General features: G+C 37.8%; 1 protein-coding gene across 3 annotated transcripts; it reads left to right on the plus strand.

Moving 5' to 3' along the window:
• The first annotated feature begins 6,182 nt into the window (after positions 1–6,182).
• arf3b (ADP-ribosylation factor 3b) lies at positions 6,183–14,011 on the plus strand. 3 transcript variants are annotated; one of them, XM_023267325.3, is made up of 5 exons: positions 6,186–6,296; positions 8,374–8,616; positions 8,706–8,816; positions 8,911–9,035; positions 11,854–14,011. In XM_023267325.3, the coding sequence occupies exons 2-5, from the start codon at positions 8,469–8,471 to the stop codon at positions 12,013–12,015; spliced, it is 546 nt and encodes a 181-aa protein (XP_023123093.1). In that variant the 5' UTR covers positions 6,186–6,296; positions 8,374–8,468; the 3' UTR covers positions 12,016–14,011. The 3 variants fall into 3 exon arrangements, with proteins under 3 accessions (XP_054866882.1, XP_023123093.1, XP_054866881.1); XM_055010906.1 differs by lacking the exon at positions 6,186–6,296 and adding an exon at positions 6,341–6,466; XM_055010907.1 differs by lacking the exons at positions 8,911–9,035; positions 11,854–14,011 and having other exon boundaries at positions 6,183–6,296; positions 8,706–8,830.
• The last annotated feature ends 664 nt before the right edge of the window (positions 14,012–14,675 follow it).

Consider the following 14,675-nt stretch of genomic DNA (forward strand, 5'->3'; position numbering starts at 1 on the left):
CCAGAAACTCTAATAGGGGGCCTTCGGGGGTGGGGGTGGGGGTGGGGGGTGTGGGACTAAGCAACAAAAACTACATCCCTGAATTGGAGGAGGAGTACAGGTCGGACCTACAGGGACAGCAGGCTAGGCAAATGGTCATTCCATCTGAAAATATTCCAGAAAAATCACCCTAGTCAAAAATTTATGATAGGAAATAAAACAGATTTTAGTATATGGATCAGACTTTTACACTAAAGTAAAAATTCAACAAAACAAGTCCTCATTCTGCAGAAAAATACCCCATGTAAGAGTTTTTACTAGCCCTGTCTCTCAGCTGTTAGGAGCTGGTTATCAACAAATTTCCTGCTTCTGAACTCTAAGACAGAAATGATGGTTATTGGACCTGCAAGACGTAATCCTCTGACATTTTTACTCTGTAAAAACAGAGTGAAGAATCTTCTTGTGCTCTTTGATCAAACTCTTTCATTCAAGTTCCCTGTTAAAGAGGTGAACAGAGTGGCCTTTTTGCACCTCAGAAACATTGCCAAGATTAGACTGATCAATAAGTCGTTTCAGGATGCTAAGGTCCTAATTCATGCTTTTGTTGTGTCACGTTTAGATTACTGTGATGTCTTTTTATCAGGTTTTCTAAAGAAGAGCCTTCGTGGTCTGCAGATGGTCCAGAACGCAGCAGCTCGTGTTCTGACCAAAGCGAGTATCGGTACAAGCATATCACTCCAGTGCTGGCCTCTCTGCACTGGCTACCTGTTCAGGTTAAAGCAGACTTTAAGGTGCTGCTGCTAACATATAAAATTATAAATGGAATTGGTCCATCGTACCGGTCAAATCTGGTGAACCCGTATGTCCCCACTTGTGTTTTGTGTTCCCAGGGGACTGGGCTACTGAGTGTCCCAAAGGTCTGTAGAGCAACGGTTGGGGAACAGGCTTTTTCTTTCCATGCACCGACATTGTGGATCAGTCAGTCTGTTGAAATCAGGCAGGCATCTTTCATTAACGTATTTAAAACAAAGCTGAACATCTGTTTGTTTACTGCTATATATGAGTCTTTAATTGTTTGTTTTACTGATGCCATTTTTATTGTTTCAGTGTGTTTGTGGATTTCTGATGTTTTTATCTGTATGTACAGCACTTTGACTGAAAGCACTTTATAAATAAATTGTATTATTATTGCTATAGGAGCACTTAATACTTAAGCTTATCCAAAACATTCAAAATCACATTTTGAGTAACATGATGAGGAAAAGTATACTCTGAAAAGCAGCTAAAGCTGTCAGACGATACAAAGGAGTGAAAAGGACCTTATTTGGCGTAGAAGTATAAAGTTGGATTAAAAGGAAGCACTCAAGTAGAGTAAAAATACCTCAAATTTGTACTAACACGATTGCATATAAGTAGACTGCAAATGGCGATTATGTGCTACAGAAGACACTGGTCATAAACAATGTATGCTGGACATGTGTAAGTCTGGATTACCAAGCAGGCAGCTGCTCTGTGACTCCAGGCCTTTAGGGAGGCTCCAGATCTATCATGTGCATATTCATTCGATTTTTAAAGCACAATGCAAATTTATATAATGACAGCATCAAAGTGACAGATTTTATATAATCTTGAGGCCCCTTACCTCAGCTTATATTGTGCTTTCATGGTGCATGAGTGGCAACAAACACCAAATACCAAAAATGAAAGTCAAAATTAAAATGTACATACAAGCATGAAACAAAATACTCATTGCGTTGTCACATTAAAACTTGATTAATTGTATATTGAACAACATAATGTAAAAGAATCTCAGATCTAGCTGATTCAAAAAGAACAGATGAATGAGATGTTCTCACAGCTGCTGGTGATAACAAGACCAGTTTTCTTCACCTGTGACTCACTTCATTATTTTTAGTTCCAACTGCATAAGTGTTCCTTTCAGGCAGAAAGCCTTGGCAACTTGTTAGATGGTGACAAAATGTCAGTTAATGAGGTATAAAGAGAATATAATCTAACTTTATTAGCACATGTGGCATTTAACCAAGGTTATAGGAGCTCAGAAGCGGAAGGAGTTTCTGACTACATGTCTCATAACTCTTCAGAAACAAAGCAGGAAAATGTTTCCTTCACATTTACCGGTATTTTATGGCTCAGATGTCTGTGTATTATAGTCTCTTGAAAAATGGGATAGTCATTCAGTTGCTGGTCCTAAACCAAAGAGTTCATACCAGAAAAAATGTTATCAGACTTGGTTAAACATTACGACGGCTTTAACAGACAGAAAAGGTGAATTAACATGAATGAGGAATCTCGTCTTTTCCCATTTGGTACAATATGGCCTGATAGCAAACATAACAATGTCACCCCTGAATATGGTAATGTCAGAGTCAGATATGCCAAATTGGAATCCCAAACCTGCCGTGTCAAAAAAGTGATGGAGTGTTTACCAAAAGTGTTAGTTTTAGTCACCTCATTAGTGTTTTTCTCCATCATTAATTACTCCCACCTTCCACAGCAAATTATAACAATAAAATAACCCACAAAACTACATACATTTCTCTCAACTGCTCTGTTTTTTCCAGCAGGATCACTGGCACAGATTGCAGCATTTGTGCCACTTGCTCATGTGTTACACAAAGGATGGTTTGTCATGCAGAGGAGTAAGTTTAATATTAAGCTCTGGCGTTAACTAAAACAAACACCCAATGATGCGTGTGCTGGGTTTCAACACAGGCTGAAGCACCATGTTGCTTAACCAGGAGCCTCCATCCCACTTCTATTTAACAAGGCAAACGTGCGCAACGTAGAAACCAGCAAGATTTCGGAGTTTACAGGGAATTTAAATATCTTGTTTTACAATGGAAGCACGATTAAGAACGGCTTGAAACTCTGACAGGTCTGCACTGAAATAGAAACTAATGACTCATCCATGTGCAAACTAAAGATAAAGCCTACTTCCTCCCTCAGATCACAGAACAAGATAAGTGCACGCTTTTAACACCACTATGTTTTAATATTTGATCTGGCCCCATCACCACATTCAACATCTGCATCATATTTGTTTTACATTCACACAGGCTACCAGTAGATAATAGATTCTTCTTGGTAGTAGCTGGTTTAAGACATACTGCTGTCTTATGATCTTAACCAGCATTGGAAAACACTTGTGCAATATCTGAGCTGTCATTCTGAGTCAGGTAAGATCTATTTACACTAAGCTTTTCGGAATTACATTTCATAATGATCACTTGTTGCGTTCTTCTTATGCAACAAATACTTTACTTTGCTCCCCATCTGTGGCTGAAAATATTGCACAAGAGTTATTCAATGCTGGAAACCATTTCACCATTTCCTCCATAACTTCACACATACAACAGGAACTTTATATAACAGGATGCCAGACTCAGTAGCAATTAGATTTATTACAACTTACAGTTCTCACGGCTTAAAATGTCAGCTTATTTCTTATTTTTTGAAGTTACTGTTAAGCAATTGTGCAGCTTTTGCTAATATCTTGGAACACCTTCTGAGCTGTTTCGCAGTGTTTTATGGAGAAGTTAGTGGTGCTTCTCAGCATTTGTGATTATGACTGTTGAGAGAATCTTTGCTGCAAATTCACTTCATGCATTTTTCCAACATACTATGTAGATCTGCTACATTACAGTGTACTCTATTGCTTTTCTCTATTGATTCAATTTAGTGAGCAAAATTGCTCTTATGTGTTGTATTGTCATTGGAGAAGTGTATGAGTGATCCCACTTGTGTTCTGCAGCATGACAATGACTGCAGACATGCAATCAGAGTTTCATTTCATTTCATTTATTTATTTTGAACATGTATTTTAAAAACATTCAACGAATGATTCACAAAAACAACTGAAATAGTCCATCATGCTTCTCCTATAAGGAGAATGAGAAGAAAACAAAACTTCAACATGTTCAAAGGGAGTGGGAAGAAGTTAAGACTTATTTAATCCGACCCCTAAAGAGTCATGAAAAGCAAGATGTGATGGATGATGAGAGCCCCTCAGAGCCCTGATCTCAACATCATGTGATCAGTCTGGAATTACATGAAAGATTTTTTTTTCTCTTTTTTTGCCTGTGGAGGAATTTTGTTTGCAGGAAAGTCACATGGTATTTCACCTCAAAAACAAATCATCAAGAGATGTATTCCTACTATGCATGTTGTGACAGATTAGGATGCCAGACAAACTGGACTTCCTAGTTATTGGTATATGTTACCCACTTTAAAACTTAATGGTTTTAGAAATGATCATTCAGATCAGTCACACAGATCAAAGAATTTCAATGAAGACGAAAGGGACGTTTGCCTTATTTATCCATAATAGGAAATGTAATCGCTAACAGTTTACTGGCTATTGTTACAGTTTTCTAACCATATTTTTCTGTGCCTCTGTAGCACTGCCAAACCAGCAGATGATGCAGGAGAACAGAACATGTTCAATAAAAGCACAGAGGAACATTTTTAAACAATGCCAAGCATGAAACAAAGCGTCTCCAGAACTCGGCAGCAGCTGAGAGAAAGAGCCTAAATTATACCTTAGAGCCTGTTAATATAGACTATAACATTTAAACGAAACACTTAGAATTTGTATTTCAGTTGTATTGATCTACTCAGCTTGGTTATTCCTATGAAAAAGTACTTGTCTTATGGCATAGCACATTGGAAAAATTATTAACAATGGTAGTACGGACGATTTAATGATCATGTTTGTGATTTACTTTGTTTTTTTTAAGTGAGCAAAAATTCCATGTTCTCTATGGAGTTGGATTGTTTTCATGTTGTCATTTGCTAAGCCAATATATGTTTAAATTTGACCTATATTTTTACCTAACCCTGAGGCTCCTTCCTGCAGAAGAGCTCAGCTAACAACATGTGACTGAACTGTGACGCACAGCGAGGGGAGAACAGGGCAGTTTCACAGCAGACGTGTTGACTGGTGATAATAAGCAAATCACAGGTGTAATGAATAACACTGATGATACCTGTGTTCCATTAATTCCCTCAGTGAGCCAGCAGGCTGCTGACCAAGGCTCAGGAAGTGGAACATCGAAATGAATTTGAAATAATGTTGGCATTCTTGCAGACTTCCTGCAAAGACATCTCAAAATGGGTTGTCTATATTTCTACACAGGCCTAATGCAGAGGGAGTGGACATTTTTAGAAATGTACACATATATGTATATTTATGTATCTGTTTTTAGAACTTAAAACTTCCTTACTTTAATTGTAATCCTTGTAATTTCTAAGACAAACTTACTCCAGGTTCCTGTGAAGAGCCACACTTTCCTTTAGAGATTTAACGACCCTGCACATCTGCACAGGTGTTACAACAGTCTGGGTAATAACTATGCTCAGGTTACAAATAGAAAACTAGAATTATGTGAATGATAATGGTATAAGACTGTAACAGTTGTTTTCATTGGCAGCTGATCTGCCAGTTATTTTCTCGATTAATTGATTTCTTGCTTGGTCTAAAAATTATCTGTGTTTCCTAAAGCCCATTATATTCAGCTTTCTGTCATAGAGGAGTAAAGAAGGTGAATTCAGATAATGGATTTTTTTTAACCCCTAAAAATGACTACAAAAAATACATTAATTGGTTATTGTAATACTTGATGAATAATTTAAGACAATTGTCTAATAAATCACTGAAGTGTTATAATGGTGTCTCATCCAATACCAAGTCAGTGGAAATAAATAAAATCACCTATGGGTGTGCAGGGCCTTTAAAGCATTAAGTAATGCAAAAATAATAATAATTACAAAAATAACGAGAGCAGCTAACACTATTGCCTATTTCATTTCAGATGTGCCCATAGCTAATCAGTCCATTTTATGATAAAATAAAAATAATATAAGGGATTTTATTAATCCTGAAGGAAATTCTTGTGCCAGACATTACTCGAATATTATAGAAAAAAATACAGTAACATGAGAATGAATGCAATGCCCAGTAGAAAATAAAAAAGTAAGTAACCTAAAATGAAACTAGAGAAGCAATAATTCATACTGGCAGTCACACTGAAGTAATATTACTCATTACTGCAACTCTGTTGGAAATAAAACAATGTTGCATTAATTTCTAGGCAAAATCAGGACTGATCCCCCCAAAAAAGAAAAAAAAACCGGCCATTAGTTGACCACACTGACACCAGGTTGCTCAAACGTCCTTCTTTCAAAGGTCTGTCAACCACATTTTCATTTCGACACGTACTCTCGCGAGATCTCGTTTCCTGCTGAGTTGTCACCCGGAAAATATCGTGAGACGTTCAGTAGAGGACTGCTCAGCTAAGGTAAGTCATACTGGCTCCATCACCTACACCAAACATTTCACGGAGGTCCCGGCAGGTGATAGAATAATAACGGGGCTGCTGTCCATCCTGTGTGCCGGTGTGTAACCTCGGTGTGGCCGCGGGCTGGAGCGGCAGTGGGCGCCTCGCTGGTAGCAGGATTGCCCGCTGAGGTGATGAGCGGTCGGATGAGCGGGGCGGATCAGGACGGCTAGCTACCGTCACGTCTAATCGATTCCCGCGATTAAACCCAGCCGGGACGGACATATTAGTTTATTATTGGCCCAGTAATGAGAGGATTTAGCCGAAATAAAGTTTGAATACGAGGTAGCTGAGGCTGGGGGGTGTTCAGTGTGCAGCTAATGACGGCAGGACGGCTTGTAAGGTTACCTAATGTAGCATCTCTAGCTAACCTGAGTCACCCGGAGCTCAGTGGACATGATCAGACCGGCTCACCGCGGCCCTGTTCCAGATGCACACACATGTTCTATTTAAAGCTGTTCATAAACATATTTTGTGGTGAGGAGAGGAGCTGGATTCAGGCTGTGACAGCTGCTGTGCTGGTCCTGTTCAGCACCATGGACAGGGCTGCATCCACACTTATAGACGCTGCTGTCTGCATTTATTGCTGTGCTCTACTCTGATAGTTCACTTTAGCTATAACCATAGTCACAGGATGATTTAATCAATGCAATCACGTTATATTTTGAGTGAAACCACCTTGTCTGTTTTCCATGTTGAAAATTACACGCGTGCACTTAATAATTCAGAATGTGTGATCACTGTGATATTTCAGAAAGCGCAAGTTTTACTACACACTATGATGTTTGTACAGTCAAAACATGTACAGCTTAGGCTAGAACAAAATGTCTCACTTTAAACACATCAGACTGTGTTCACTGTTTTGGAAAAGAGTGCAGTTCTCACTCTGAGAGTATTTTTAACCCTGGAAATAAAAATGATTCCAATTATTGCCCGCTGAGGGGTCCCAGTAGTGCTACATGGCACCTAGAATTTGCTAATTGTCTTTTGTGATCTATATTTTTAGTACGTTTGCACAAGGAATGAACTATTAATCGATTTCAAATCTAAATTCCAAGCAATGTAATTAACAAATAACACTGAGTTGACATAATGCAGCGTTTCTGACCCAAGGTTTGAACTGTCGTTTCAATGGCTTTACAAATTCATGTCGTCCTCCATATGTCACTCTTTTGATGGTGTCTCTTGTTATAATGCTGCAATGCTTGTTTTAAATCCTCTACACACTGAATATTGACTTCGTTAAAAATCAAATCGCAAACTGTACCACTCTAATTTGCACTTTATTCACCTAAAACTGTCATTCTGCTTTTCAGTATTGTAATTTAACTGTTGCTATTTCAGCCTACTCTCTGTATGTAATATCTATTTAATGTGTGTTCACCTCAACGGAAACCTTTTTCTGAGCTTTTTCCCTTTCTTGAATCACAGGTCTAAGATAGAGGTGTTGTATGTTGGGGTGCAGATTGTAAAGCCATCTGTGACACTTTTTACTATGGCTTGACATGACTTGATTTAATATAATCAAGCATAATGTAGAGAAGAAAAGCAGCTTTCTTTCATCTCTGTTTTCAATCAGGTGGCTTTGTGACGAGATGATGTTGAAGCCAGGCCTGGTAATGTAGGACATTCTGTATGTGCTCTGAGGGCTTGGCGTTGTTGCAGGCTAACATTTGAAGGAGAAAAAAAAACAGTGAAAAGGGTCTGAACAGATTGTGCTGTAGCCTGGAGTCAAGGCTTTGACATGCATCTCCATCACCATTTCTGTCATGATGACTGTGGGCGAGAAGCTCTGCACCTGTCTCGTGGTTTGCATGTAGAAGTGAGATTTTCTGGCATGATGGTGTAGTTTCAGAAAGGTGAGAGGTGGAATGAGCTGGAGCTTTTTTTTCAGTTTGCCAAAAACCTGACAGACAATGTGCCTTATTAATAATTCTGTCCTTATTCTAGCACGCTAATAATTTATATGAGCATTATCACTTCTTAGTGTGGCTGCACACATGAAAGTCGCACTAAAAGGTTTTTCATTTCCTTTCAGCCCTCCTTAATAATCGATCCCTGCTGGACGACTGAGACTTTGCAGAAAAGCCTCCAGCGTCACGATTGTAGCCGCAAAAATTGAAGTTGTGAATCATGGGGAACATTTTTGGGAATTTGCTGAAAAGCCTCATAGGAAAGAAGGAGATGAGGATTCTGATGGTGGGGCTGGACGCAGCTGGAAAAACGACAATCCTCTATAAGCTCAAACTGGGGGAAATAGTCACCACGATCCCAACAATTGGTACGTGTGAAGAGTTTTCTATTCATGCACGCTGACGATGAATCACTGTGTTTGCTTCACATTTTTCCTGACCTCTTTCCTCCTTTCAGGGTTTAATGTGGAGACGGTGGAGTACAAGAACATCAGCTTCACTGTGTGGGACGTAGGTGGGCAGGACAAGATCCGTCCCCTCTGGAGACACTACTTTCAAAACACACAGGGTGAGCAGAGCTAATCAGAGGGCAAAAACAGAGGAACGCTTCTCTTCTTCTTTAGAAAACACTCTGTATGGCATATTTTCTCTGCCTGTTTCAGGTCTAATCTTTGTGGTGGACAGTAACGACAGAGAGCGTGTGAACGAAGCACGAGAGGAGCTGATGAGGATGCTGGCTGAGGATGAACTGAGAGATGCAGTGCTCCTTGTGTTTGCTAATAAACAGGCGAGAAACCGGCACTCTTCTGCATATACAGACACACACAGCGCACATGAATACAAAACAGGCTCGTAGCGGAGGAAGAACCCACATAAATCTACTTTCTATTGTTTCTTGTGGATGAAATCAAACTTCTTCTGTAAGCGGGTGAAATTATTTATGATATGAAATCAAATACAGTGTAAACCGTTGATGAAAATAGGCTCTTTTTTGTGTGTGATTAGGTAACGATATTGGCATCAGAATTAATAGCTGACAGGTCTAAGTAAACAGGAATGCAAGAAAGAAATGAGAACAAAAGTGTGTAATCCAAAATGACTAACCGCTGACATTTTTGACCACAAAAAGATTTACACATAGATTAATCAGGATCAAATCAAGTTGAATGCCCCACACTGATGGAATTAATTAAATGGTACAAATCTGCAAAAATCCCATAAAAAAATCATAAAGTCTTAAACAAGAGTGAAATGAAAGTTATCTCCTCTTCTGCTTGTGAAGCAGTTGTGTTTTTTCCACTGGCTCTAGCTACTGTGTCTGATATAATGGTTATGATAGTAATGAAAGGCAGTTAGTAATGTACTATAGAAGATAATTTAGTCAAGAGCTGCAGTGAACAATTACTCATTTTCAACACGTTATTGATATAAATGTGTCTGCTATGATTTAGAAAACTGTGTGAAATGTGAGTCTTAAATGGCACCTTTATCTCATTTTGTTCGACCAACAATCCAAAGCTCAAAAACGTTGTTTACAATTTTTATATATATATATATATATATATATATATATATATATATATATATATATATATATATATATATATATATATTTATATGTACATATAAAATGATGATATCAACATATTATACAAGAAGAGCCCAATTTTTTTTTGGCTTTGTTGCTTGAAAAATAATTAAAATCATAGCTGATCATTCAGGCAATAAAGTTTAAATCACAACTGCTTAAAGACCTCGATCTGCATCCGGATCAAACAGAAAATCTGTCCAGATCCAGCCCGACTTTATGAAATGTAACATATTCTGTTCTGAAATCTATTTTATATTGATCAACAACTGTCCAGTGAGGTTAAATATACAGTGTAGTTAGAGATTATTAACAGTGACCCTGTCCCCGCTTTAATGTGGTTTATTTTTCCATTGTTGACACTGTTGTCATGGCAACGTTAGCTGCTTGAGAGAGAGTTGTGTTGCTGTTGCTGAATTCACACACAATGGAGAAAATACCCAAGTTGCACCAGAGGCTTTGCTATCAGCCCCAAAACTGCAGATATAGAACATAATTTCTACAACTTGTGTAAACTTTAAAGAAATGTCTGAGTCAGAAATAAATATGGACAAACTGTCTCGGGTTCGGGCTGGTCCAGTCACAAGATATGTGATGTTTGTTCAAGGGTCACACTGAGGCAACTGATTGCAGGCAAACAGTGCCATTTCTATCACTAGCTTAACTGAAAAATTTACTGTTATTTTACAGAAATTACGAATAATATCAAGTCAAATCTCAAAAAGTGCTAAAAAAAAGACTAAAACTTTCAATAATGCTTACATTAAACTCTTTTTTTATAGATCATAATTTGATCTTTTATAATATTTGAGCATAAAACTATGGTATTTTACTGTATTTAGATCAGCAAATAAATATTTATTTTGAATTGGCATAGCTTATTTTAACAGTTATTTTGCATATTTGTTTATGCATTGGTAAAAACAAAGGATAGCTAGTAAAATCCCACAATAATATGAAATTATCTATTGACTATAAAAAAAATGGCAAAACTGTACATAATCCACACATCCACATGAAAAATCTTTTTGTAAACAAATCATAATTAGTTCTTTTACAACATGTGACCATAAAATTACACTGCTTTGCTGTATATTAGATAGATAGATAGATAGATAGATAGATAGATAGATAGATAGATAGATAGATAGATAGATAGATAGATAGATAGATAGATAGATAGATAGATAGATAGATAGATAGATAGATAGATAGATAGATTTTCAGTATAGAAAGATAGATATTTTTTTTACAGTGTGTGTCCTTTAAAAATTTTGTTGATCAAATGTTATTTAGTTATTTCTAGTCACTCTGGACCTTTGACCTTAAACAACAAAAAACTGACACCAGCCTCTGAGTAATAAATGTTTAGACCCCCTGGTTTAGATGATTGAAAAAATAATGAAATGCACTATAAAATTTCACTCAAAATATGTATAATTTTCCCAAAAATGCCTAGAACCTCCTGAACAAAATACATTTACAATCACACAGTTTCATCTTGCATCAATTTAAAATACTTTTTTTCCTCAAAGTTGACAGTGTTTTTATATTATGTTTCGTCTACTTCCATTCATTGTGAATTATGCAAGTACAATTTTAATTATGACTGTAATGCATAACTGGATGCACATTACTGGACCTGCCTCTTTTTTTATTGCATTCAACAGTTCATCTGCCAATTACTTTCTAAATTACTGACTAATTATTGGTCAACTAAAAAAGTTAAAAGTATCCTTAGAAATGTAAACTGTCATTACTTAACACATTTGCTTTGTGTAGTATTTGTAGTAGTGTTTTCAAAATGTACTGTCATATATGACAGCAGTAGGACACCATCACACCTAAAAAAAAGAATTCACCATCAAACTGGCATTGTGGTTTTTGAGTGGAACAATTAATGAATACCACATAGACAAACATAAGAGCACAAACATGCCTGAAGTAACTGTTTTCTATAAATACAAAGACTGGAGGGCAGTTCTCTCTGCTCACTGATCTCTCTCCTCTGTGACAGGACTTACCGAATGCCATGAATGCTGCTGAGATCACAGATAAGTTGGGCTTACACTCTCTGCGTCACCGTAACTGGTACATCCAGGCCACCTGCGCCACCAGCGGCGACGGCCTCTACGAGGGCCTTGATTGGCTGGCCAATCAACTCAAGAACAAAAAATAAGAAGAAAAGTGGAAAAGGCAGCCAGCAGCGACACCCATCCGACTCTCTATTTGTTTTGGGGATGGGGTGCGGGGGGAGGTTCAGGGGTTATGATTGATCGGTGTGAAGCAAGATTCTGGGTCTGGGGGAGATTTCATTTTTTATTCTGATCCTAATAGTTTTCAGCCGTTATTGAAAACGGATTCTCATGTTCATCTTTAAACACACACACACACAAACACACTCAGATGCACACTAACCGTTAGCAATCACAGCAGACACTTGCTTTTCCTCCGTCCACCTCTCGTCTTTAGGTGCAATGTACTGTATGTTAGTCTCTAGGTGCTGTGCCGAGTTATGTGTGACTCCACTGAGTCAGCAATCCGTCAAATATGACTTTGTTGATGTTTGTTTTTCAACTGTCAGTCGTCCATTCAAAGAACTGTTCTGTGTCAGTTGCACTTCATGTTGTTTTTTTGTTTTTCTAATCTATTCCTGCGAGGTAACAGAGCCATGTTTGAGAACAATCACCACTGGCAGATTCATGTCACCATAATTCATTTTAATAGTTTGATCCCCCTTTTGAGTTTGCGAGCAAAGCTGAGGCACTTTGACGCTCAGATTTAGCGCATACACGTGCATGCACACATACTGTGTGTTTATGCGAGCAGCCTGGACAGTATTGATCAGTACTGGGTTTCCCCTTCCTATCACACATCCTCTTACTGCCACATTTTGGAAATCTTTTGATATCTGTGGTGTGTTTCTACTCCCCGCGTGGCAACCCAAAGCGTCGAAGCCGCCCTTTTTAAATATTTTAAAACGCGCAACACGTCCTCGATTGTCTGACCTGCATGCATCCTGCTGCCGTCCTCCATCCTGAGAGCTGCGTAGATGTTGATGCTCATCGTGTTCTGGTGCTGTTTACAACTAACTGAACCACATCAGGTGGCAACATTTGCTAGAAAAAAAACACCCCTATAATCAGCTGTATGATCTGCGCTTGAACTCGGCACAGATGCTGCTGCTTGTCTACCTTCTTGTGTGCCCATACGAGTACTCAAACTGCATCAGGTTGCTCTTGCTTGCGTGTTTTTTGTCTCAAACCTGCATATCGGGGGTTGGTTCTGTTCTTCTGTGTTACTGAATGTGAATATTGTCGATGAATCTATAAATGGCTGTAATGATGTTTATCTGACATGCATAGTCCATCATTCCAGTGATGTGTCTGCATAATAACGTGAAAGAAAGCAGGGTAAGCAGATCAATACGTCGGTGGTGTTGTTTGCAGATATTCATCAGCACGTCCACGACTCACCTTTGAACAGCAGACGAATTACTCCGTCAGAAGCTGATACCAGCAGAATCCACAGACTTCTGTTAATAAAAGTATTTCTTTGTGCCATACACGGGCACTTCTGCTCATATAATGGTAACAGTGCAACATACTGTGCATCCACTCTACCAACTTAGCAGTGCATTGTTCATATTCAGCATCTATGTTAAGTCATGAGTTTGATCATTTGGTTTTCGTGGCCTTATATTTAGTGATGACTTCTGATTGATTTCCTCTCGGCTAGTTCAGTCCTGATTTCGAGTCACATATATTTATCTATAAAGAATGATTTGTAGATTTATTCCTCTATGCCCTCAACCGGCATTTTTTTCTTTTCTTACACCACAGATCACGATGATAAGCAGAGGTTTTGATGTATAGTACGTTTTGTTTTTGCCAGTATACTTGATTCATATTTGGTGGTAGATTTTCTTGGTTTTTCTTTGGGGTCTAAAGAAACTTTGGTGTAGATTGTGTCTGTGAAACAACAATAATCAGTGCGGAATTAAAAAAATAAATAAAAATAAAAAACTTCTGATGATTCATTCTGTACCGTTATAGTTACACAAGTAGTTTTAAAAACGGTGACGACCACGTTTCAATGCTGAGTGCATGGAGACATCTGTATGTGCTGTAAGACAACAAGATCCTGCTGTATTACAAATAAACCCATTTTCTGTATGACCTGTGTCATCAGCTGGGAGTCACTGTTACTGCTGCATAGCTCCACTTCATGACAAAAAAAAAAGAAAAAATGTTGAGAAGATGTTGCTATGACAGGTGTCTGCCAGAAGGGGACAGTGTTTAGCAACTATACCTGTTCACTCGGTGTGTTTCAAAGCATGAACATTTCTAATCTATAATATACAATTGAAAATTTTGGGGATCCTGAAGACCTTGAACTTCCTTTAACCCAAGTGTTGTCCTGCGGGTAAAAATTGACCCATTTTAAAATTTGAAAATGTGGGAAAAGAATATATTTTCACAGTGAAACTTCTTATGTCCACATATTCAACATTTTTGGGAAATCTTTGAACATGTTTTGGTGGGAAAAAACTGTAAAAAATGTTTCTTAAGAACATTCACAAAAAAATCTACCAAAATCCAGGGAATTTCGCTGGATTTTGGTTGATTTTTATGTGAATGTTCTTGAGAGAACATTAGAAGTTTTACTGATATATATGGAATCACTTTAGATATTTTTAGGATTTTTTTTGAAGATTTTTACTCATTTTTTTGAAAATATTTATAAGAATTTTCTTTCCAAATTTAGGGGATTTTTTTTAAATAAAAATTTTAAGGGAAACTTTTAGGGAATTATTGGAATATTCTTCCTGAAGGTTTT

This window comes from Amphiprion ocellaris, chromosome 5, assembly GCF_022539595.1.
Source record: "Amphiprion ocellaris isolate individual 3 ecotype Okinawa chromosome 5, ASM2253959v1, whole genome shotgun sequence".
NCBI classification, from domain to species: Eukaryota; Metazoa; Chordata; class Actinopteri; family Pomacentridae; genus Amphiprion; species Amphiprion ocellaris.